At 39.5% G+C, this 27255-nt stretch overlaps 1 protein-coding gene across 1 annotated transcript; it reads right to left on the minus strand.

The window, feature by feature from the left end:
• Positions 1-223: 223 nt before the first annotated feature.
• Positions 224-26100, minus strand: apbb1ip (amyloid beta (A4) precursor protein-binding, family B, member 1 interacting protein). The gene is made up of 14 exons (XM_004551886.5): positions 25870-26100; positions 19519-19578; positions 18058-18145; positions 15975-16264; positions 13802-13879; positions 11997-12156; positions 6335-6456; positions 5276-5350; positions 5032-5175; positions 4456-4566; positions 1823-1921; positions 1621-1741; positions 1440-1501; positions 224-1207 (listed from the first exon to the last, which is right to left on the minus strand). Exons 2-14 carry the CDS (start codon positions 19576-19578, stop codon positions 623-625), a joined length of 1995 nt encoding a protein of 664 aa, XP_004551943.3. The 5' UTR covers positions 25870-26100; the 3' UTR covers positions 224-622.
• Between the last annotated feature and the right edge of the window lie 1155 nt (positions 26101-27255).

The raw sequence follows: 27255 nt of genomic DNA on the forward strand, positions 1-27255 counted from the left end.
TGTGTCATTTGTTGGGCAATATATTTGCTCCAAAAGGCAAAGAGATCCACAAACAAGCACCGACTGCAGGTGGTTACTGTAAAAGCCTGTCTGAGGGGAGGAAGCACAGCATTTAGCCATGTCCATGAGGTCTAGACTGTGCTGGCCCTGCGGCAGACTGACGACTTGTCCAGCAAAGCAACAACATATTTTAATAATACAGATCTTGATGGTGCAGCACAGCCAGGAGATTCAAGGGTTTATTTAGGTGGGTTGAAGAGTCAAATGAAAACAAACTATCTAACTTGTATATTTACTGGTAACACAATGACTGTGTTTTTACAGTATTTACAGCTATGTATGCAAATATATATACAATATGGAAGTATGATAACAGCATGACAAAGCAAACTGTAATAGTCTTTTTGAGCCCAACGTTTTCAAATGCTTTTCAAAACTGAACTTTTTTTCAAAGGTTAACTCGTTTTTGTCTTGGAAGCTGTTCAGAAAAAGGATGAATGACTAAAAGGGGAAATCTACAGAGAACTCCACTAGCTTCATCTTTGAGAAAAGGCTGATTAAGTTGTTGGCTGTGCAGGCATAGTTCATTCTGTATTTATAGTCCACAAGTTCTCTGTTCAGGCTACTGGTCTGCATGCTTCTTCCTCATGGCTAGCATCAGTTCTGACATGAAGTCTCCACCTCCTCCGCCTCCTTGCGTTGGTGCAGTCCTCTTTGGTGGAGCCGGAGGAACCTTCTTCAATGACCCAGAGGTCCTCACAGCTGGTCTTAGGGTGGCGACAGGAGCAGCAGGTGGTGGTGGAGGAGGTGGTGGTGGTGGTGGTGGAGCCCCAGAAGCTACAAACACTGGGTCAGGTGGAGGTGGTGGCAAAGACACTGGATCTGGTGGTGGCGGGGGCAGAGAGTGGTCCATGCCACCAAAACTAGGAGGTGGTGGTGGCAGTGAATTAAAGCCAGTAGCTGGAGGAGGTGGTGGAAGAAAGTCTGGCGGAGCCTCTAAGTGGTCGTCAGTGGGTGGAGGTGGTGGTGGAGGAGGGAGATTGTCCATATCAAGTGGAGGTGGAGGGAAGTTGTTTGGTTGATTCCGCTTTGGGGGGGTGGGTTTTGAGGCAGTCTTGGCAGCCATGGGAGGAGGAGGGAGCACTGGGTCTGGGGGTGGTGGGGGGAGGACCTCGGCTAATGGTGGTGGTGGTGGTGGAGCTGGATTCTGATAAGTTAGAATAAAATTGAATGATATAAGATTGACAGGAAGGGAAAAGATTCTTAAACAAAAGAAGAGGAGAGGGCTTGTACTGGATAAATGGTGTTGATGGCATTATGGGAAATGTAGGAGCTAGCTTCAGTTTGTCCTATGCATGGTTTGTTTTTATAGACTAAACTATAAAAACAGTCACAATAACGGCTAACCAATGCTTCCCTTCTGATGAAGTGCTGTTTACCTGAGAAATAGGTCCTGGCTGCGGCTTGGTAGCATGACCGTTGGCCTGGTTTGGTGATTTAGCTGGAAGAGGAAGAGAAACACTCAAGTGAACTTTCAGTACAAGTGAAAAAGTGTGTGCTAATATCACTGCATCAGATCAATGAAACAATCAGTGAAGGAGAAATTGCATGTCATGCTACCTTTGACTGTGGGTGAGGGCGTTGATTGATTGGAGCTCGATGGAGTGCTGCGGTTCGTCCACACAGAGTTAGAAGCCTTTATCTCTGCTGTTTTAAAGTTTTCATACAGCGATGCCCCGTACTTGAAGAAAAAGAAAAAGACAACCCGATTTTGTATCTTTGCTTAAGGAAAAACTGTATTTTGTACAGTTTTCATATTTACCTTTGCAATCCGTATTCCAGTCACCCAAAGGTTCATGGTCCAAATATCATCACAGCAGAGGTACTTTATGTACTGAGACTCTTTCTGGATCTGAGGATGCTGCAGAGGCAAAGCCACATACGTTTATACGTTTTTGATCAGCCAATCAAAAACACCACATGGAAAAAACATTGGGCCACACCTTTTAATCTTTGATTCCTTGTGTTTTCAGTCCCATCACCACAGGTGTATAAAATCAAGCACCTAACTGTGCAATCTGCTTTACAAACATTTGTGAAGGATGTTTTTTCTCTACTAAAGAGCTCACTGAATTTGAATGATGAATTTGGATGTTCCAACAGGATGCCACCATTGCAACAAATTCGTTTCTGAAATATCTTCCATTGTCAATATTACACGATCAGCTGTAAGTTATGTTATTACAAACTGTAGTGTTTAGAAACTGTAGCAAGACCACATAATATTACAGAGCTCCTTTAGCATTAGCACAAAAACTGTGGACCAGAGGCTTTCATGGCTCCTGTAGATGTTATGTATATGTGGCAAGTGATCAGCCGGATTGCATCAATCCCACCTTCTAAATTAAACTCGCGATGTCCAAAGAAATGTTTTTTAACAACTTTAACAACTGAAAATAACAACCCATAGCCAATTAGGACTTATTTTACCATTAAATATAAGGTCTTTCATGTCATTCATTAAATTTCTTCTCTCCTGTATAATCCACCATTGGCTGTAAATGGGATTATTGCAAACTGCAAACAAGGAATATCAGCAGTTCAGCCACAAAGTGTCAAACCACATAAAGTTCACTGATTGCTGAGGCACATAGTTTGTACAAGTGGCCAAGGCTCTGGTGACTCAGTAAGTGCAGAGCTCCAGATCTCCTCTGACATTAACATCAGCACAAAAACTGCGCACCAGGAGCTTAACGGTATGGATTTCCATGGCTGAACAGCTGGTGTAACTCAGTAAGTGGTCCAGTTCCTTCGTGTCCATTCTGGCAGATTGATCAGGATTTAAAATGATTGTAAGTTGAAACCCTGAACAGTTTTATGCACATGCAGGGTCTCATCTTCTCATAAAAGCATTAATAATTTATGAGTCTTCATGACTGTTTTCATGCTCAGATGTACAGATTTTAAAGAGTTCAAGAAATTAGCTTGAAGTTTCCATGATAATTTATGTCCTAAAAACCCAACTGCACAAATCTGCTTCATTACAGGAACCCCATCTTAATTAAATATATTGACAGTCACTTATATTAAATGCACACTAAGCTAGTTTTGAGGCAACGACAGGCTAAACCTGCTACACTGTGACCTACTTGTTGCTATTGTTTACTTTCTCCTCGATATTACAGAGAGCCATAAGGGGGCAGCGTGGGTCTAGAAGCAGATCGTTTGGTGCAAGTCAAATAAATAATAAATATATATATTCACTTCCTGTTTTGTGGGATATTTCTGTTTGCAGGTGTGAACAGAAACCAGTCCTCCGATGGATCATGTAATTCAATATTATTGCGACTAGTGAGAAGGCTGATGTTCGTTTTGCTTTTGTTGTTGCTTCCATGCAAGAAGATATCCACATATGCCAACTTTATGACCATAAACACTTACTGTAACATTAATTCCCCCAGTCTATTGTTTCCCTCCCTGAAGCCGAAGTTAAATTACCTTGTAATGACACAATATGAGTTATAGAAGCTTGGTTATTCATAATGGGGGTGGTATTAGAGATCACCTCCGGCTGCTCCTCTGAATATTTAACAGCAAATTGATGAGGCTAAATTGTTCTGTTGTCGTCCTTGAATTGCAGCAGTTTTTTGTCAGCTCATAAACGCCACCTCATCAATCTGTCAAAACGCTAATTTAACATTCTGGCAGCTAAGAACAGCTTCAGCTATTACTGTATTTACTTTGTAAGTTTAACTTTAAGGTAAGGAGGCCAGTTGAAACCTGGCTGGAGTTCTGAAAGGTAATTTTCTGTTTGCCCTTGCAGCAGCGCCTTATTCCCTTCAACCCAAGCCTCGAGTATTTTGTCTTTCACTTGAAGCTAATTCAGTTTCTTTGCTTCTCTAAGCTCTTTTTGCTCTGCTCCTCAACATCTAGTCTAATGGGATCTGCTGATTCTAGTGTTTCCCAGACAAGATAGGGGAAAAGAAAAAAGCAGACTTTCACATCCCTTTAACACTGACCAGCAAACCATCTAATTCTTGCTTTTGCGTCCGTCAGCATTTTTTACCCTTAAATGATTACTGTAAGTACCTCAAACTACTGCCACTATTACACTTTAAAATCACTCTTAAATAGACAAAAAGTACTTTTGTGTAAATGATTACAAGAAGTAGGAAGTTTCTTAAAATTCTTGCCACTTTTGAGACTAAATAGGACAAAACGGTGCTGTTTCACTTCTTTAAATCGAAGTATTAATTGCTTTTGAAAATTTCCAGCCATGCAGGCAGCTGCAGGGCTTGCCACGCTCACCACTTTGGTTAGCATCTTTTAAATAGTGCAGCACTTAGTGTAGCACACAGTGTGAAGGAAGTTGCAGCTTCTGCGTTTATCTGGTCCACAATGAAAGGGCGTGTGGCGTGTGGCTTTGAAGCGAGCTGAATTGATATGCAGCCTTACCTTCAGCACAAAGCAAAAGTCAGTTGGAGCTTTGTATTTACTCTTAAAGTCTTTGCCGTAGTAGACGTTTACGTTGTCGAACTGGACGAAGCAGACGAGGTCACGGGACGACTGAAAGGGAACAAAAGACGATTGTTCGGTTTGGGTTTTTTCTTTTTTGCCATTTACCTGTTTCTGTGCCAACTAAATTCAATATCTACCCTACAGATGCAGTAGCAGGGTATAATGTGATGCATAAATGGTTATTTGGGAGCAGGAGCTGCCAAAAGATCTGAGATATGTGGCAAGTACACTGCAGGTATCAGAGGGGGAGTAATAACCCCAGTTATATCCAGCGGTGCATAACACAAAAGTGGGGTTAATAAAGCTGAAAGACTCTTAACAGTCCCTTGGAAAGATGAAAAAACTTGATATTACACTTCATTAGGGTTTCAGTTGACATAGCAAAAATATCTCTGTATCTGTGGGATTTTCATCTTTCACCACTTCTGTTCAGCATGTCTGAGGCCGGCTGAATCAGAGCATTAGCAGTTGGACGTGTGTTTTCTCTCTTGCATTCTCCTTTTGACTCCTGACCTTGGTCTTCCCTTTGGGCACATAATAAATTCCCGAGGCCCTCAGCTGGAAGAGCCGCTGCTTCCAGGACTTCTTTCCGTCTTCTCTAAGATGCAGCACCCCCTCGAGATCAGGCACGATGATGGAAGTCCCGCAGAAGTTCTCCTGCAGAGATGAGGAGGGGATGAAAGGGTAAGTTACTAATAGGAAAAAGTCACCTTATGGATGATGTTACACCTATAGGTTGTATGTGAGTGTGTTTTACCTGTATTAATAACTCTTTGTCCTTATCTTTCATATCTCTGAGAGTTGTCTTATCCTTCTTCCACAGATAAAAGTTCTGCAGGAACAAAACAAAGTGCTTGAATTATTGCTTTAGGGATGGGCATGTTGGTTTATTGGTTAGGCCACCTCTTTGTAAAACAACTTAAACTGGACCTATTAGACTTATTTACAGCTCAGTTCTTTTCTTCTTGGAATCATATGAAGAAGGTTTGCATGAACAACAATTCAGAAAAAAGCTTATTTATCTCACTGGGCCTTGATGCAGCTTGTCGGTTCATCCTCTGTCTGAAACGAGCAGTTTTAGCTCCTCTACCTTCAAGGTTTTAAGGGTTAAGGAATTAAACTAAAGGATATCATTCTCTAAAAGAGCAGAAGAAGTCATATAACCTTTAAAAAACAAAAAACATCAGGGTCTCAATCCCTTTGGTCTCTGTATGAGTGAAATACTTTGGCGTCATATCATAGTCCGAGCCAGTATGTTTTCATTGTGAGGAAAAGCCCAGAGGGAAAATCTATTTGGTAGTTCATGTCAAAAGCTCAAATAGTAAATGAATAAGGACATACTGTATGAAAGAGATCTGTCTTTTGTTGGAAGACATGGAAGACATGATGGAATACTTTAAAAACGAGAAAATCTTCGCTGGTTTTCCAACCCAGCTGTTTGCCTCTGCCAACAGACCGAATCCATTAAATACTGTAAGATATTAAAGGGTCTCATTGTATCACAAACATGCCAAGATCTCCTTTTTTTTGCCTGAAGCTGTTTCGCTTGATATACTGCAGTGTGGACATAAACGTAAGAGGTCGTGCCGCAAGGACGAAAAGACATTGCATAATTGAGAAGGTGAAAACAACCAGACGGCGCAGAGCTGAAACAACGTGCAGATAGATTTGCACAAATTCAGTCCAAGAATAAGGAGCCACACCACATCTCACCCAATGGATGTGTGAGATCCCACACGAACGCTGCTTATTATCAGTGTTCATTTATAGAGGTTCATATAGTTTTATAAAAGAGAAACTATTGAAGTAGACCAACCTGTGGGTTTTTGAAAACCTCATATTTCTCTGGTCTCTCTTGGAAGAGTACTTTGTTCTCGCTGTCCCTTGTCCACGCTGAGAGTGGGTCCACAAGGTTCTCGTGGTCTTCAAACGCCCGTTCTGCCAAAAGAAAAGAATAGATGTATAACTTATTAGTCTGGCACATTCATAGTGAAATATTGCTGGAGAAGAGTCATTTTGATGTACTGTTTTTTTAATGAGATGACAGATTCTTCACATAGTTTAGCTTTTGAAATTCCACCATGCAAAGTCACACCAGGGGAATGAAGAGGCTTGAACTGGAGAATATTAAGGTACCAAAGGGCTAGAGCGACTTTAAGCCAGACCTGAGTGAGTCTCTCAAGCGTATGACACACATATTGCTATTTATAGTCTCTATTCTGATATGTTATTTGTCTACTTCCTAAAAAACTGTAGTTCAATATCTTGTTACACATATGTCCACAGTATCAAGTATCAAGCTAAAGTAAAGAAAAAGAAACCTTCTAATTAAGTGTTTAAAAGCCATGATTTTAATGCTGGAGCTTATCCATGTGGTGCTTCATCTTACTTAATTTTAGCTTTATTTAATATATCACTAAAATTTATACCTGCTGTCACTGGACAACAGTGGAAATAAAGAATATTATTACCCTGTGAAATGACAAGAAAGGCTCATATCTAAATGGATGTGATTAGATGACTGGTGAGGACAAAAGTCCATTATTTTTAAAAAAAAATTGTATTGTGAGATTAGTATTTTTTTGCTTTGAACCTTCATCGGGGTCCGTTTTAAATTCAACGGAAGGAAACAAGTAGTTCTCTTTTTGTTTCTAACACAGTCATCATTTGCAAAGCTAAAGCAGCCTGAGGTTCAAAGAGCAATACGTTTCTTTTCCTGCTCTGAAAAATAAAAAAAAAACAAAAACAGCTTCTGTATTTTATTTTTTGCTAATATATTTAGCTATACATGCATAGCAGCCTCTGCAAGTTCCTCCTTGGTCTTCCCCATGCTTTTAGGAACTGTAGAGTAACCTCCCACTTTTGCATTTTAAAACTAAAATGACAGAAAGCAGTCCAAGGTCTTCAGAGCCGGAGGTGAAAAGCACGCTGAAGGAATTAATTTTTTATTCCCTTGTTCTCAGATGCTGGTCCTTTCATGCAACATGTGGTGGTTCTGAATGTCAGATATTATTAGCACATTTAAGTAAAGCACTATTTCTTTCTATCTCTGCAGTAAATCCAGCTGATCTCTCTTCAATCAGCCATGAGATATAGTTTGGCTCAGCCACTTTGGAAGATTAAACTGTCTCCAGTTTACTTTCTCGGTGCACTATTGTTCAAACCAGAAAGCACGCCAGACTTTATCTTTGTGCCATGAAGCAAGTCAAAACAAATGCTTCGCCGCAGTAGATCACTCCATCGCGAAATCTTTAAATCAGCTGCACTTGCTTCAAAGTCAGTCGCACAGCTTTACAATTGTCTATTTCAAATGAGCTGAATTAACGGAGGACCCAATAAAATCCAACCTCCAGCATTTGCTGGCAGGACTTTAAATGGTACTAAACCTCCAAAACACATTAAGAGCTTTTTCCTTCTCCTCCTCCTTCTCCTCCTTTTTCCTCCTTTGCCCACCCACATGCCTGGTGCTGTAGATCTCCATCATATACTGGCCCTTTGAATGTAGTTTAGCCCTGGTCTCAAATTATGGGTTACCAGCTGAGGCAGAGGTAGGCATTAAATAAATTGCTGCCAGGGTTCCAGACTAGTTTGACTATTACAATCATTAAATGGATGGTGTGACTTTGCTTGCTGGAGTGAGTTATTAGGAGTAAAAGTCCCTTTGAACTGCATTAACCACATGGTGCTTTTCAGTAGTGTGCATGGCGAGCACATGGGTGAATGTATGACAGCGGAGATTTTCTGGAAAGCTGGTGTGGGTGTTTATTGGGCATGATTTGCTTTGACGTTTTGCTGAAGAAGATTAAAGGTCAGCTGCAGTGTTAGTAATGTTCAAGGGTTTAAAAATGAATTAACTGTTTCCATTTTGGAGCTGTTTTTCTGTGCAGTTAGCCAAAGGTGACACAAAATCCCAAACACTCTTGTGCCTGTGAGTCAAATGGCGCACACAGAGGAATTCTTGCATGGCTGGCACACTATAGATAGCAGTCTGTGTGTCAGACGACTAATTTAAGCCAAGAACTATGATTTGGTTAGTGCTGACCAAAGGGAAAAACGCACATCGGCTCTTATTTTTTGCACCAGCAGCAGATATGTCATCTTTATCATGAGGTGCAAATAGAAGTGGGAATATAAATCAAAATGAAGGAAGAGGAATTTAACTTGAAATTGAGATTAAAAACATTACTAAACCCTGCAGTTCCTCTAATGGCCACTTGCGGCTTGCTTTAAAAGAAGAAGACACACATAAATCCCCCTCCTTGTACACATAAAAAACTTTCTAGTTGATTCAGGGTGTCTGGAATATCTTTCCGAAGCCATGTCTCTCTCATTATCATGATGTAGTGTGCTGACAGCCAAAAAGCTAATGCTGAAGCTCAGAATGGAGAGGCTAAATCCAGTGGCTGATGTAATATGCCCAAATTTACAGTTGAAATACATGCCTTGTATAAAAATCGAACAAACAACAACAAAAACTCTGTATTGTACTGTATTAACTGTACAAAGGCTTGACGTTTGCATTGTTTGCTTCAAATAAGAGGTTGGTGATAACATTAGCATAGCTGCTATCTACATGCTAGGTATCATTTCATCTAATTTGTTACTTTAAGAGCATTTGTGTATACCGGTAATTATTTGAGAAATAATATGGCTTGTTGTGAATTTAATTTCCTCCATTCAAGAATTGTTTTTCAGAGTTGTTGAGAGTGATATGTTAGTACTTTATTACTTTCTCTATATGACACTTATAACTAAATTGCAGGTTCAGTCAAGCTAGTTAGCTTTAGCTGATACCTTTAGCACTCCACCTTCACTTGTAAATGTCATGACTGGTAGTTTAGCTCACTGGGTTTCCACATTTGTCTAATCTTCCCTGTTTTATCTAACAAAGGCAAAAATGTCCGAAAAATTATTTAAAAATTATTGTGAAAAAGACAATCTAGACAATCTAGTCTAAACCAATAGGTGATGTCACAGTGGTTTTGTCCATCTTTTATGTACAGTATGATATATATATGAGAGTGCTTTGTTGATTTATTCCATCCGTACCAAGAGTAAAGTCTTAGTTGAAGATTTTATTTTTATTTTACATGTATTATACCCTTTAACAGACACATTCTTTGATAGGAAAACGTTTTTAAAACAAGTGTTATGAAAAAAAACCTAATGATATATGTCCCAATCTGATAAAGTTTATTATTCTGTACCATTGTCCTCTCATGTTGTCAAAAGCGTGTATTTATCCTCTGTTGAAAACAGTCATTAACAATTTATGATTTTTCTGTTTCTGAGTAATATTTTCTACACACCACAGTCCCCAGCAAAATAATATATTATTAAAGTTATATAATTATGATGAATGTCTAAAGATGTAAACTGCAGTGGATTAACATGTTCTTATTCTTCATCTTCAAATTTAAAATAAGAAATTGAATAATTCAACGCTTAGCCATTAATTTTGTGCGTCACAACAGCATATAAAATTTCTTTAAAGCAAAATAATAACGACTCATATTTTATTGCTCACAAAAGTTAATGGTTTTACCACCAGTATTTGATTAAAACTGCTTCAGGATGAAATAAAACAAATCTCTGTGTATGATATAGAAAAATGGCTATTTAAAAACACCAATTATCTCTGTTAAAATCTGATAAAGTGGTAAGAAAACACAAAAAGCAGATGGTACCGCCAATGGAGGTGCAGCCCAGCAGCCGAAGTAAATATAGCACAGACAGCTCAGACGGAGGCCTGAGATCATAAGGCTTCTATTTCCGCATGACAGGGAGGATGACTGACAGTGTCCGATACAGCAAATTAAACCCACCTGTCTACACTCCTCGTGTGAGTGTAAGCAAGTGAGCGACAGAGAATATAAATATAAAGGAGAGGAGGAGGGCAAGAAAGAGATGGATGGGAGTAAGATCAGTGTTTCATTGTGAGCTCGGTGCAGTTTGGCTGCCACCGTGCCAATAAAAACACAGTCCATCATCTCGACCAGGATGAAATATCCCACCTTGTACAGTGAGTGTATATTTTTGTGTGTGAGTGTGTTTGAGACAGTTTGACAGTTCATATAAAAACACACTGAAGTCTGGCGTTGTTAACACAGTAATATACCACCACTGTGTTTTTCTGGTTTTGTTGATATATTTGCTGCTCAGCTATTGCTTATTGCCGCAGCGTTTCTGCACTAAATTACCCAGATGTCACTTGTCGGTGAAGCGGTGTCAGCACAACTTTGACATCTTTCTCTGTATTTTCTGCCAATGTCATTTAGGTAGTTACTCATTCGTGCGATCAAGTTCTTTGATTTATTCCAAACTGCTCCTCGAATCGCAAACGTCTTTTTCTTTGCACTGAAAGATTTCTTATTTTCCCCTGAAAACACTTAACCTGTCTGCGGGTTTTTAAAACAGCAAATATCTTATGAAATAACTACATATTGAATCATAGTGCAATGGTGCCTTAAAATCATTTTCCATAAAGGTTCCATCAATACTGCGGCTGCATTTCCCATCAGACTCACTGCAGCATTTTTAAAGGTACATATAGTATATATTTCTACTAACGGACACTGTGTCACTTACCACAGCTATGCTGATGACACACAGCTTTATACAGTACAGTCTCCTAGAAATATGTGACTGAGCTATTCTGCATATAGTGCCTGTAACTTTTGTTCAGTTCAACTTAGACTTACCATTAATTAACAGTGACTGAGATTTGAACTTCAGACTCCTTACAGGGTTACTTCCTTTCTGACGCTTGTAATAACCAAAATTTACAAAACTGACATAACTTTTCAGTCATTATGAATAAAAATCAGTGACTTGGCCCATAAACTCATTCAGAGAACATTTTAAAGGTCAAGACTATAGAGTTTTTTGGTGTGACATTATGCTCACATTGATCAAGAACTGTCTCCTGTATTGACCATGATACAACCACCAGTCTGTTACCCCTGACCAGTTAGTGAGTGGCTGTTGGAGGTTGCTGGCTGATAAAATTGGTCACTAAAAACCTCCTCATGATTGCTATAGTTGCCATGGCTGTCCATAGTTTGCATGTAAGACACTGACTTGTCGAGCAGTAGTAAAATAAAAATTTAAAGTGTAACAGAAACCAGAAATGGAGAATCACCTTCAAGATAAAAGCTAAACTGTCAACACATTTCAAATTGCACGACGGTTTCTGTTTCTGGTTCACTAATGCTCAGCGGTTACTTAGCAAGTGTTTCCAGACAAGATGGTGTCTTGATGCAACCACAGCAATTTGTTACTGACCAAACCAGTCAGGAGCATTTTTTGTCAAACGGTCAGGGAATATGTATCTTTTTCTAGCAACCGATGGTTGTCAGATAATTTCAGACCGGTCATCAGACTAAGTCATTTGACCCTAAAAGAAGTTAACACCATCAACATATCACTGTATAGCATCTACTCTATGGTAGCTTACATGCTATATTATGGTAACTCACCAAGCTGCAGTTCTGGGTTGGTCTCACATATGCTCCAGTTCACATTGCAGTCACAATGAGACTTCTCAAACATGTTGTCCAGAACTTCCCTGACATTCTGTCGCTCATCGACCATCAGCGTCTTGGAGCTGCCATCATTCATTAGTACCTTCACCACCAACTGTCAAACAGAAAAACACAGCTTTTTAAATTTTTTTTTTTTTTTTTACCACACAAGCACAAAAAATATCATTCCAGTATATAAAAGTGATGTTTTCTGGTGTTCTTGACACAACTTTAGATTTTAAAAATTCTATTTTTATGGCAAACTGGATTAGCTTACCTTAGCTTGCCAAAGCAAAAGAGTTAAAGCTCATTTTTACTGTATACTTCTTGTAATCTTTGGACAAACAAGCACATTCTTCGTCTTGTGTACAGAACTGCATTCACAGTATTCATAGAAAGCCATTTACAGTATAGATTAGCATTAACTAGATTTAGCCAGCATCTTTTAATCTAACTCCCAGCAAGAAACAGAGCAAAAGGTTTAAGTTTAAGGTTTTCAACATGTTGGACAGCAGCAGGTGTAAGACATTAAATCCAGCCTTTATGCACATGCAGCTTGTTTGCTTGCCAGTTTAATTACAGGATATGCACAGTAAATGGATGTTTCTGTCTCCTAACGTTAGCTTTACTGGAAGACTTCGAGCATCAGCACTTCTGTCTTCTGATTCGAGCTTTGCTGTAATTTCTTCTTTATTGTCTTTTTGCAGTCTTAGCACCTCACTCAGAGTGTTGGATGAGATTAATTTTGCCCCAGAGCAAAGCATTTTTCCCCCTGCAGGCTCATGTGGTTTCACAATTCCTCTCATCTGGTAAGAAATCCTGCTTTGGAAAAGCTGAGGAGTTTCACAGCACTAAGGTCAGCCAGTTGCTTGCTTTTTGTCATAAAAATGGGGGTTTCAGAGATGTTATCACAAAAGGATTTAGAGCTTCAGGTCACAAGTCACTCAGTTTCACCCTCCCTTGAAAAACAGTCGGGTTTTGACATGTGGTTGAATGAACTATCGCTGGAAATTTAATTTTCCTCCTAGCACTTCCTCTCCCCAAGATGCTATCTTATAAAAAATATCCCCAAACATGCTAAGAAACCAGTGGGCTTATCTGAAACTTGTGGTCCTCTGACCACTTTCTGCTGAAATTCCTGGAAGTGCACCTGGCACTTCTGTATCTCTTCTATGAACCCAGAGACACACATCCATATGAAAGTGGCCCGTGTTTCCTCAGCTTCCACACGCACACATGGCTTTTTAGAAAAAGTTCCTTTTTAGTTTTCACTTCTAAGAATTTGTAACTACCATCTTAACAGGGAACTAGGTCACTGCGAAGAGCCAAATCACGAGTAAAAGAGTAAAACTTGGCAGTCGTATCAGTCACAGTCATCTATGATAAAAGAATGGCATGCCATCTGCGTGAAACTAGTTTGGTTTTGTGTAAAAATTGCTGCTCTGGAAGTGTAGCTTTGCATGCAAGAACACATGTCTGAGCTTTTGAATGCTGCTTTGAAGATGAGAAAGTGTCCACATATCACCCCCAAACAGGAAACCACGCTGTCCTGCGGGATGTTGGCTGGATGAAAGTAACCATCCATTACTGTGATTGATGGCTCTTCCAAAAGAGAAAAAAGGAAAGGAAACCCATGCTATGTTTGACCATTAACTCTTTTACAGTAATGTTCAGGTAGCTGTAATTCTATACGTCTCTACTCTTGCCAGTGGACGTCAGCTCAGAGGGCAAAACAAGAAGTCGGTGTTTGCTTGTCTTACCTTTTTAACTTTAGCTTCCTTTAGTTTCTCAAGAGCGAGTTTGATTTTGTCTGCCTTCATCTGCGCCTCGATCTCCTCCTGAATAAGATGTGCACAGGGATGAGATGGTACATGGTCGTCAACTTTTTTTTTTTTTTTTAGAAAAGTACAATGTAAGCACCAAAAAGAAAATTAACAAACTTCACAATCATAAAGAAAATGTGTTAATTCACTTTTTAACAGACTGACGACCTATTTAGGGTGTATCCTGCTATAATCTGGTATTTGTTCGACAATATACAATTTCAAGGAAAACAGTTTTTAATTTAAAATAAAGGTTGCCAAAAATTCCTTTCTTATCATATAAAGTGAGTCACAACAAAAAATATTGCAGTTTTGTAACAAAAAAAAAAAGAAAGAAAAAGAAAAAAGGAAAGCATGAGACATCTCTGTGAGTCATTTTTAAATTTTTAACAGGGCTAATGATGAGGAGGGGGATATTGTACATCAAAGGTGTAAAACACAAAGTTCCCAGCAGACAACTCTTACTTAATTGCATTATGTAGTATTACTCCATATAATGACACTCTATGGGGTGTTCTGAGGTTAACAACATGTGTAGGTTAATGAGATTACTGCAGTTCACTTGAACTAGGAGCAACCTCAGTGACGCACTCTCAAGGTGTGATTCAATGTGAAAATGACCCACTAGATCATTTATGAATACTGTTATGACTTATAGCTCATTTTACTGTAAGGCAGAACGTAACATCTGTGCGAATAAGAGCATGTAAAGTATATCTTCACCTTTAAATGAAGCAAAGCTCAACACTAGTACACCAGTACCACCACTGGAAGCTCAGAAAATGGAGCTTTCTATTATTATCTACTGCTGTAAAACTGTTTACTTTAACAAAACCACAATCTCTTCCAAACACTAGTCAAGTGTTTGGGGGCTGAGCCTATCATCCCACCTAGGTCCTACTTTCAAGTGGAACCACTCCTATGTGTAGCCTCAGGTGTGTTTACATGTGTGGATTCAGGCCTTAGAAACAATACACAACGTGATTGTTTGGTTAGAGACCTTTGTGACTCATTAGTGACCGACTCAAAGTCTTTTTCCATAGAACCAGTTCCAGTCAGCTCTATAGCTCTCATCATTATACATCATTTAGGAGGTTTATGTTGCATAAAGCTGTATACAGATCCAATGATTAGGGTTAACTTTTCTGGCTGCTGTTTGTGGCTTCATATTTCACTGTGCAAAGACAGTCGTATCTGTGTCAAAAAGAAAGTAATGACACGTACTTCTAGTTTGCAGAAAGGGTCCCAAGGGCGAGTCAGAAGATCAAACTCTAGCAAGTCTATCTCTGTGATGTAGCACTTCAACATTTTTCAAGAGGTGTAATGTCTTGTTTTCACTTCATCCCCTCTTGTGTGGGTGTTGAAATCTCCATGCAAGACTTCCATCTCGGACATTAAATCCTACCTGCTAGATCTCAATTAACTGTTTTCTCCAGATGCAATCACCCGTGAAAATCCTGACTGACTGCAACTTTAATGAACTCGTCCACGTCTACCTTACAGTGACGCACTCGCTGCCTCAGCACAGCTGGTGTTTTTACCTCAGACAGATGAGGTAACAACCTCTGCTAAAGCAATAAGCTCCCGTCTACCTCCCCCCCCCCTCCCCCCCTCCAAAACTGTCACATCTTACCTCCCTTACTCCAAGCCCAACCTTTGCTATCGATCCTGTTACACTTTTCTCATTGCCGTATGTGTTTGATCTGTTCCAGACAGACCCTCGGCTGTTTCGCCTCACACGTCTCTGTAACTGTAACAGATGCCTCCATCCAGGAACGACTTTGCTATGATCTCACCGTTAAGAGCAATACCACTCTTCCAGGTTTCACAAAAACATACAAAACTCATCTTAAATTTATGTGCTAGAAACTGGTGATGTTTTTGTTGTAAAACTGTCTTGTCACGCATGGCTTATAAAGCATTTACTCATGGTAAACCAAGACATGCGCAAATAAAAGAAAGATTGTGACGTTGTTGATTCGTTCTACCAGGAGCTCAACAAACGGTTCTTCCTTCTGACCTGTGGCACTGCCCTCGAAACTAGCTCTCTCAAGCCTTGATTAATGCTCTGGTTTAAACTTGCAGAATTGCTGCATGTGGGCTCACTCACCGTTGTGGGCTTTGCACCAGAAGGAGGTGGAGGTGCTAAAGAGGAGGCAGCAGAAGGGACAGGAGTGCTAACATTGCTGCTTCTGCTTCCTGCAGATGACGGTGAAATGTGCGATGGGGCAGGTTCGATGCTCAGGCCCTTGGGCGGTGGTGGGAAGTCTGGTTGAGACGCTGACGGTGCCTTCAAGCATTCTATCTCTGTTGCCAATTTCTCTTCCGTTGCATTGAGGTCAGCCATCAAATCGGCCATGAGTGCGTCCAAGTCATTGCCCTCCAGTTCATGAAGGGACTCTGGTGAGCAGAAACATTTTGTCAGGAAGTAACTCAATAGAGAATATTGTTGGATAGAATTTCCTTTTGTTCCTTTTTCAAAGTAATTTGCCTTTTTTCCCTAATTATGAAGAACTTTCCTTTTTTGAACAAGTTCCCCTTTCAGTTATGTTTTATTAAACAAAGTCAATGAAAGGAGTTCTTTCATTTTATTCCTCATTCATGTTCCCAATATTGCTCCACTGAGGAATCAAGTTTCAGAATTCAGTAGAGGAAGCAACAGTTTCGTCTGCATGCAAATTTTAGTTTTGCTTTTTGTAGGCTGTCCTGTATTTAGATTCCTCAAAGCATTATTAAGTTAACACATTTATAAAGAAAAGTAACTGTATGTTATAGACCAGTCAAAAATAATTTGCCTTTGCTGATTTGGAGCGAGTGCAACCTGGATTACTTTATTTTGGCTTAAAGTTACTTCTATGAAAAGAGTCCAGCTCTGAGGCCATTCTCACTTAACTAATGTGTGTGACTGTGGCTTTTCAAGGTAAGGGTTGCAGCTCTGGAGAACTGCTCATCACAGGAAACCAAAGACAATAAATAAATCTTACTATAATAATTGTATTGTTAGTAATTGAGTGTTGAGCTCTGTATGACCATTTATTATTTATGTATCTCCCCCTAATAACTAGGCCAGTCTGCATAAACATCATCCCACACAGAGCAATTATAGCATCTAGTCTGATGTTGCGTTTACAATTACAATTGCATTAACGGTCGCTAAAGTTTGCATTCGAGACAGAATTTTGTTCGACTCACTGCTAACTACAGATACCATTATTTGAAAAATAATGGCATGTACTTATTCAACTATCTTTGTGGGATCATGTGAGGATCAAACTGATAACATATCAAAATTTCTTTGACCAACCCCCTTTTTTTCCGAGTATTTTTTACACCTCTGCCTAAGGATTAAAACATTTCAGGAGGCCCCTGACCCCTTATCTTATCTAATCTTGTCTTGTCTTGTCTTATCTTAATATAGAAATACGTTAAGGTTAGATTAAAACTTTTGCACATTGTTTTGATGGTTAAATTTGTAGCCAAATACATATGTGTGTTGATGGTGAGATTGAACCCTACACACAGAGTGGAGCAGGCAACTTTTAGCAACCCTTTAGCGCAAATGTGAAAGCACCTTATTTAATCTACCTCTCACTCTGTGCTGCACGTACTCTGGTCCCCAGTAATACATTTGCTAAGTTTAAAGTGGATGGCATTAACAGTTTGCACTCGTGCATTTGGGCACAGCCTTACTGAGCTGCAAGAGCGCATGTAGATTATAGTCTTTTATAAAACATAGCCATTTGTTGTGATTGATAGTTTATTTATATCAAGGACATTTTCCATTTGCAAAGCCCTTCAAGGCAGGCATTTGTTATAAAGTGCTGCACAGCCTATCAACTCACTCTAACAAGATTTAATGGCATTTACAATGAACGAAGAAAAAGGGAAAGTTAAATGCTAACACCAGCTGATATTGTGACCTTGTTCTAACATTATTGCAGCTTTTTTTTTTTTTTAGCTTATTAAAGCCAGAGGCAAACAGTGAGTAATTAGACTTTAATCTGTGCCCTCAGTTGCCAGGAAGTGCACCTTTTCTATTTTTTATTTTGTGTATTTCCATGCTACTTCTTGTTAATTTGAGCAAGCACACGACACATCCCACCCTTGCACAACTCGGGTGTTGACACTGCACAAAAGCTCAACGCCCAGCTCTTTGTAGTGTTTCCACACATAATGTCAAAATGTGAAGTCACCATTCAGGTCAGTGAAGCCGATGGAGTAGTTGACTTCCTTCTTTGTGTTGGAGAGAGCTTCAGGGGGCACCGTTTCCTCTCCAAGACTCTGAGACAAAGAATGAAGAAAGCAGTGTGGTTGTAAGAACGCAAATACAATTTCTGCACAGCTAAAATACTTCCCCACCCCCCACCGCAGAGGAGCACACTTTCATGTTTGAGCGCTCTGAAACCAAACTGTTCTAAAGCATTATGTCAGAGGACAGAGTTGTATTTTTTTTCTTTTGGGGGGCAAGAGTGAGAGTGTACCCACTGCATGAACAACATGACACCCCATCTTGGAAGAACTGAGATGGAAAACATTAAAGTGATCAATGGGGTTTTTTACTAAGAGGGAGAAAAAAAAGGCGTAATCTTTACTCGGTTGGGTTTTGCCATTTAACCCACCCTTCCAGAAAATGGTGGTATTTATGGTTCTTACATGACCACAAAGTGTGTTTCGTCTCAGTCACGAACATCTCAGTTAAGGATGGTGGGTTTTTGTTACTTTGTCATCTTCTCTGAAGAAGAAAAGTATCTCTAAGTCCTTAGGCGAGATAATTAATCACGGGCAGCTTGAACAAAAAAATTTATTTTTGTCTATGTGCTGCATGAACATTGAGATTTATGCCTTTCATTAACAGAAAATGTGGTAGTGGCACAAGCTCCTCTGCTACTTTTTATTGGTATCATATTAAATCCTGTCATGTTTAATACATTCTATACAACATAATTTAAATATATTTAAATTTAAATGGAGAAAAAGAGATGAAAACGTGACACCCGCTTATTTCAGATATTGGAAACTGGAGGAAAAAAGAAGCAGAAAAATGTATCTTCAGGGTGCGCCTGGGTACGCGTCATCCACTCATTCTTTCCTCTTTCAGTTCTTGGTTTTGTCTTTGTTTTATTTTGTTGTCACAGCTACAACTTGTCTAGCTGGCAATCGTGGCTCAAGAGTTGGGCGTTCATCTTGTAATCGGAAGGTTGCCGGTTCGAGCCCCGGCTCTGACAGTCTTGGTCGTTGTGTCCTTGGGCAAGACACTTCACCCTAACCCTACTGATGGTGGTCAGAGGGCCCGGTGGTGCCAGTGTCCAGCAGCCTTGCCTCTGTCAGTGCGCCCCAGGGCGGCTGTGGCTACAATGTAGCTTGCCATCACCTGTGTGTGTGACTGGGTGGATGATTGTGTACAGTGTAAAGCGCTTTGGGGTCCTTAGGACCAAGTAAAGCGCTATACAAATACAGACCATTTACCATTTGTAAATTGCTATACACACCAGAACGGACAGGAGCTATCACATTATTCATCCACTGAAAATTACCTACATATTCAATGTTTGTGTTTTGAAAAGATGGCTCTAAGGGTATTTTGTGCTATAAAGCAACAAGAATAGAATAAGTATATAGAACAATATATAGGCAAACAATGGCTGGTAAGTCACCTGGGTGAGGAGGTCCATCTCCCCCAGCATGGCGCTGAACATGGCGTCAATGTCGTCCATCTGGTGAAAGAATCAATAGAATAATCAGATATAGAAATTATCATTATTTTCAATGTGAAAAAATATAATATTTATAATATGTATTAATGAGCTGCACTGAATAATGAAGATGAAACAGACGGTATGTCCATTTGCATGGTTAAAGGCAAGTGCAGGCAGTGAGTGCTGATACAGTGCTGCTACTTTGCTGTGAAGTATTTGCAGATGTAATACGTTTCCCCAGGTTACGCTATATTGCGAAACATGTCCAACCCAGACTTGAAGGAACAAAGTGTGTATGCATAACTGCAGGCAGTCATTATTTGCCATAACATGTTGTCTCTTGTTGGAGCAAGTGAGTGAAGCAGCGAGTAAATATTATGTTGCCTTTTTTGTCATATTCAGAGTTGACGTTTTTATGCTGTGTCCTTTAGTAATCTGGATTTTGAAATCATGCTTCGTGTTGTATGATCAGTGTTTGTTTGAATCATTATACGAAGAAGAAGAAAAAACTGCATGCAACATTATGATGCCTAAGGAAAGTGGAAGAGCATAAAGTATGCAAGCTTCCACAATGTGCTTAGCTCGAAATTGCTCTTAACTGCTGATCAAGTTTCAAAATGGACTCATACATCAGGCTGGTACAGATTTATATACATCCCCCATTGTGGATGGATGAAGCAAAATGTCAGGATAATGAAGGTTATGTTTTTCATTTTAAGCAGAGTAACAGCCCGAGGAGCCACCGTGGTCACTGTGCCTTTTTTGAAAACCACTCCGAAAGCCTCGCTTGAGATTTACATTCGTAATTATGCACAGTAGGCCGTCTCCCCTGCACGTATTATTTGAAGCCTCTTTTCTCAAAGCAAATGTTATGATGGTCTGGAATGTGCAGTCAAAACAGAGTCCCTGTTTTCATATGCTGGTACGTGAGTGGTACCACAGAAACACTGAAGGTGTCAGTGGGAGTTCATCCAGTTAAAGTGGTGCTAATGGTAGCTTACTTTATATTGCTTACATGTGGGCTCTCCTAATTCTTCTGCTTCTAGTATAGCATGTTTCTGATAATGACCACTGTACTGCAAATGAAGTGCAGCCGATAAATCAATGAATTATAGAACCATCTTTTCTAATCTAATAACTTTATGACTTTATCAGTCTCTCATTGATAAAGATGCAACTTTGGCTCACTCTTCTTTACATCAATGCTTCAGTTCTTTGAGTTTGAAGACACTCATTTATGCACCGCTCTCTTAAGATCTCGCATTTCCATCGACTTGAGGTCTGGACTTTGACTGGGTCTTTGCAACACCTTGATTCTTTTCTTTTGCAGCCATTCTGTTGTAGATTTGGTGCTGTGCTCTGGATCTTTGTCCTATTTCAAGGCAAAATTCGAGCCAAGCTTCATGTGTCAGACAGATGGCCTCACACACTCGATCATATTTCTGTATACAGAGTGGTTTGTTCAGATGCAAATTTTCTAAACTAAACAGTGCTGCCATGCTGTTTTTAAATAGAACATGCTTTCTCCTGGAAACCCATGCAAACAAGTCTTCTGCTAACTTATGCTAACTGACATGCTAACTGAGGTAGAGTTTGAGGTGTAGCTCTTTTTGGAGTTTCTCTGAGTATTGCATGATCTGACCTCAGGGTGATGGTTTCCTGGGAAGATTATTCAAACGATCCCCTTGTGAATAATCTTTCTCACTGTAGATTGATGGACTTCAGAGTGTGTGGAAACGGCCTTGTAACCTTTCACAAACTAAAGGACAATTAAACAACTGCTTCTTTAAGATGACCGTTGATGTCTTTTTTCCCTTGGCATTGCATTAACACAAACCTGAAGAGTTCAGATCTGCTTTTGTAGACATGCTCCTACTTGCTCATGATCAGTTAATCAAATGCATTTGGTTAGCAGCACCTGGCTGCTACTTCTTAAGAGGATAGTGGTAGTGGCCTACTTTTCACATGACTGCAAATATATTATTACTAAAGGCTTGTTAACATAAGGTATGAGTGGGTAACTGCTGAAGCTGTCACTACTAAATTAATTCATTAGAGGAGTTTCATGACCAGTAAACCATCCGGATTCACTGGTTCCACCTTCTCACCTTCTACTGACCTGAATGCTACAAAATAACAAGTAAACATTTGCTTGTGCCTGGTTGTATTACCAGAAAGACTGCATTAAAATTAATCACCGATTTCCATGACTTTTACTACGTATCTACTGAAGAGATTGAAGGGAAAGATATAAATATTCTTGTTTAACATGCAGACTATGCAGTTATTAATGAATTAGAATGAGTCTGAATCTTTAGTGCATTTAGCACCATCATCAGGTCAAAAGATCTCACTGGTCAGAACTTGTACATTTGTGAAACAATATAAAAGAAGAATATGACACTCAGCTGCAGTTAATGCTTTCAGCCAGATCTTATCCTTCTATCATTCTGAGATAGAGTGACGATGACAAACACATCCAGCTTATCTAAACATCTCAATGTGAGTCAATGTGAAAAAAACAGCTCCACTTTGCATAATGTTTTATGCAGATTATTCAATATTGTAATCTGACGTCACAACAATGTCAGCATGGCGCAGCACAGTTACTGAGTAACACCTGATTCACTGTTAATATGTTCAAAGTAAAAGCAATAAAATAAGTGCGACCTTTTTTTAAAAACAACACTTTTTAAATCAAGACATTTTACCAGCTAACCCGAGTGTTGCTGGCTTACTCATTTTGACGGACTGTGATTAAACTGCATGAATATAAGCTTCGGTTTGCCTCAGGTCAGTTATAAATTGCTGGGGTTAGTCTCAAGTTTGGTGTGGTTAAACTGATTAAGAAACCGATGCGCTGTACTCACTGTGTCTAAGCCACACCTCATATTGCAAGAATGCTTAGCATCAAAGAGCTACCCTATTATTGTGTTTTTTCAGCCTCTGTATGAGTCTTTAGAGGGTGACTAAGCATGACAACGTGTATGAGTCTGTTATGTAATGCATTTTCTTCTTATTTCTGACTGGTTTTGTGAATTAAGTACTAATTAAAAGCGTTTCACTGGGTGTGCAAGAGGAAGGGTGGGGGTAGCTGCAACCTCTTTTGTTAAATCAGCCCTAATCTAATTGGTTTAACTCATGCAGTGAGATTCTCTGCACAGATGTTTGCATTGCTATCTTCTAGTCTTTATTTTTTCTCTGCTGCGTGGTAGCGTCCATTAGAGAGGAAAATATTGGGCGATGCTGCAGAGTTTAACTCCCTGCTTTCACTCGTCACAGAGTCTGGAATGTGTTTAATGACATTTAGATCCAACATGAAAAAAATAAATTGCTGGAATTTAATTAAAAGACACAGGGGTACATCTCTCATTGACACTGTGTAGGAGACAAGAGTGACTGATTGTGTTCCAGGAAAGAGTTTATACAGGATCAATACTGTTTGAAACATCTAACAGATGCTGCGTGTTGGAAGCTCACAAGAAACTGTTAATCTTCTGGTGTCATATATCAAATCGCACGGTTCATAAACTGAAACGCCTCTGCGCACTGATAGAATTTGTTTGTGCACCATAATTTCCATGTGACGTACATATGTGGGGCTCACTGCTATAGCACGTGAGCGCAATCCTCCACCTTTTACACAAACGGTTTACCCCCAGGAGGAAGTGGTAACTGGTAAACTTCCTGGAACTTGCAATGTTGAAATGGTATCGGAAATGGTGACACAAGCAGCTGCCTGCAAATTTCATGGTACTGCTTCCTCAGTTCTCATTATGTCACTTTTTTTCACCTATACGTGGTCGGCGTGAGACGTTTCGAGTAAAAGAACGCACCATCTCTGAACGTCTGGTGCTACTTTTTGTTAGTAGTTTTAAAGTCACTGGAAGAGAAGTTTAGTCAGTCAATCAGATTTTGCTGAGAGGCTGTGTTTTGACGCCAAATGCATGAAATGAACCGCTCCCAGATTAGCGAGGAGAAGTGAGAAGGAACAGACCGTGAAAACAAGACGGCTTCTGCTGGTGAAAACAAATCGACCCAATTTTAACACACTCCCTCCTCAGTGTCTTAGACGTGTGCATTAGTGGAGTAATATCTCAGACACAATGTGAAGAATGGACTTTTTCTGTGCTATTTGTAGGTGTGATCCTGCAGCTGATACACAGATAAAGGTGTTAACCTCAGAGTCATTGCAGCACCACTAGTGTGATTATGGGTGGACTAATTAGTTTTACTCAAACGTGACCTAAAGGACGGGGGATTCTGAAGCTTGAAGGTATCCTAGATTTGGTCAAAGATGACCAAATCCACCTTTGAAATTTTACTTTTTTTTTTGAGAGAAACTAATGAATATAATGTACTCTAACTTTTCAAGCTTTAGGGGATGAGTTTGGTGTACTTTGGCAGAGCTTACCTAGTTACAGTAGCTGTTTGTGAATTTGAAAACAAGCAATTTGTCAAACACAATGTTGACAGGTTGTGAAATATACCCAACTTCAGCATCTACTTTACTATAAATGGAAACATAATGAATAAAGTTAGTGTTGCATTAAATTAAATGAGGGTTTAAAACATAACGTTTTGCAACCAGAGGAGTCGCCCCCTGGTGGCTACTAGAACAAATGCGTTTTAGATCTGGAAGCTACACTGATTATTTCTACAATCTGTGGAGTTGTATAAATTGGCTGTTCACAGAAAACACAATAAATCCTACATTTGACCAAATAGTCAATAATACCTCACAAGGAAACGACCATGATTAAAGCACCGTTTAAAATCAGACTTTTAAAGGATTCTTAAAGAAATCTGGCCAAAGATTTTATCATCAGTAACCGGAAAAAATTGCAAACTTGAAAGCTGAAGACCAGAACAGCTAAACTATTCAAAGTCACCCCAGTGTCCCTTTTATGAATGAGTAATAGCTCTACAAAGAAACCAAACTAATAACACCAGGAATTTTTCCTCTGCAAGCTCTGTAGCTTTTTGTGCCTTTCAATATATCAATTTACCGCAACAGAGTTCATGTTTGTGAACTTCTAGTCACATTTTCACACTTTCAATTCACAAAACTGTGCCACTGTCTCTTCACACTTTTCACTATTTTATTGTCAGACAAAAGGCATTTGTGACCTATCGGCGTTCTTAAATGTTATTGTTGGGCGTCAAATGAGCGCATTGTGAAAAGCGGCAACTGTACTGTTGTACTTTTTATAATAAAAAACAGCAAATCTAAAAGCACCTTATAGCTTATAGCCTCTAGAAAACCCCCTCCCCCAATAATCTCAAATACATATCTCAGCCTTTTACATGCCACACATATGTAGCTCCAGGGTAGAAAATCAAAAGCAGACATCAACTCCAGTGTTTACCATAACATACAGAAACTCTCCCTCGTATGATCGGATCATATTTCTGTGCTAGGCTCTTAAGCAGATGTGTTTACAAGACTTGATGTGCTCTTTTTGCAAAGTAGGCAAATTAGAGGTTGAGCAGCAGGCACAAACCACTGAAGAGTATGAAAATGAATCAGAACCCTAATGTTTGCTGAAGCAGGTTTCAAATCAGACTCAAACCTACTGCACTCAGTACCCTTAATAAAATTTCTTGCTTAACATCTCTTAGAAAAAGCAAACACCCCCTTGACCAAAAGCCTTTTAATCCATCGCTCTGAAAGCAATGCGTTCAGTTAAACTCATAACAAATTCACTTCATATTTTTGTGACATGATTTAAAACCAAAAATGCCACAAGCCAAATATACAAAATGTTCCTGTCATCAACAACAAACTGACAGCACTATTAACTTTAATATAAGAGGCCGGCCCTATTAGTTTCATGTGGTTATTGAGTCATGCAGCACTATGAGACGATAGCGGGGTCCACCCAGTTGGAAAGATATGAACTTACATTCTTTTTACCAAATTAAAACATGGTAAAAAAAATCTTCTAAAAAGAGTTTTCTTTAATTTCTCGTACTATTAAATTCAAAACCTTTTGAGAGTTTTTATCAGAGCGCACTGTAACTCACAAAGTTTGACAGGATGTCTAAGATTCTCATCTACAACATATCTGTACATAACGTCCTCAAGCTAAATTATTCTGCTGTAGCTGAATATACATATATTACAAACAAATCTCTCATTTGTTTTTTATTTTGTTTTGTTTTTCAGCACAACAGCCACCACAATCCTCACTTGTAATGTGCTCAGACATCAACGAACAATGTTCTCGCTCTGCGTTCAGAGGAAAGCAGCTTCGGTTGTTACCGTTATATCCAAAGGCACAACATCCAAACAGAGATGAAACTCACCTTTTTAAAATGTGTTAATCCTTTGCTTCGCCACTAAGTTTCAAGATAACAGCTTCATGGACATCAGCTCCACTTCGAAAGACGATTCCCTAATTAAGCTCGGCACCAAAAATTAAAGTCATATGCAGGCAGATTTTGGGTGTGCGAGCAGATTGAAGATTGCATTTGTCTGACTGTTGGCTTCTTCCTGCTTAACGCGGAAGTTCAGGTCTAGACCTGTCATTGCATTCCTGCTACAGAGTTCAGCACTTTCACAACACTCTTGTCTGGGCAGCGTTGATCCATCCTCTCCTTAACAGTGCTCCTTATCGGCACTGTACTGTAACTGTGCCAACGGGGACAGAGAGGGAGAAATCATAAATGTGTTGTGGCTTCTCACAAAGACTTCGAGGGTGACTGACAGCCACTCGAGCAGATTGGGACTTTTTTTTTTATTGAAAGAAAAAAGAAATGCCTCAGTTGGATCGAGAGAAAGGCTGAATCAGCGGGAGGAATGTGACGGGTCTTGGTTAATAATTCACCTCGCTGAAACTGATTTACAGCAAGTCTGTAGACAGGAGTGGCACGCTGTAGTGGTGAAAGACACTTCAGCTGGGCTTTACTTCTCTAAATTCTTGTTAGAAAATACAGTCTCCTAAATGAAGTGCATTATTTGCTGTACAACCTCTAACATACCTCCTAAATGTAAGCAGAGTGCACTAGAATATATTAATTAACATGAAATCTTAGCTTTTATTGTTAAAATCAGGAAGAATTGTCTTAGGGTAATGGTGTGGTGCAACAAAGTCGGTTATCTTTAGGAGGAACCAGGGAGAGTTAAACTGTCAAACTATGAATAGCCTCTGGCTCTGTTATCTGACCGTGCAGACACAGATAGCTGTATTTATTTGCATTTCTCCTTGAGTCATCTTGGGAGGCCAAAAACAAGATTTCTGATCTCTTTTTTTATCCTCTTTCCACCTTAAAAGGAATTCACATACAATATTAAAAAAAATGAATTCGATATTATGCCTAACAGAACAGATTATCTTGATCTTTACTAATATTAACACTTCTATGTCCCATTTCCCCTCAAGACCAGCCTGAGCCGTGACAGCAAAGACAAACCACTGTGGCAAAATCCCGTCATCATATGGTAAATCTGAGCACCACGAGGGGGAAACCAAATAACCTTGAATGCTTCTAAGAGTCTTTCATGACTCGTGATGTATTAAACAAACACCCTGGGTACAAGCATGTGTCCCAACCACCCTCATTTCCTCATTCTCTCAGGGTTTGACAAACAGATGGACACCAAAGGCAGCCTCCCATTAGCTCTAAACATCTCCCAAACACAAGCACGCCAGTGCCTCGGAGAACATTTCTCAAATAAATACACTGATTAAC

The sequence above is a fragment of the Maylandia zebra genome, linkage group LG9, assembly GCF_041146795.1.
Source record: "Maylandia zebra isolate NMK-2024a linkage group LG9, Mzebra_GT3a, whole genome shotgun sequence".
NCBI classification, from domain to species: Eukaryota; Metazoa; Chordata; class Actinopteri; order Cichliformes; family Cichlidae; genus Maylandia; species Maylandia zebra.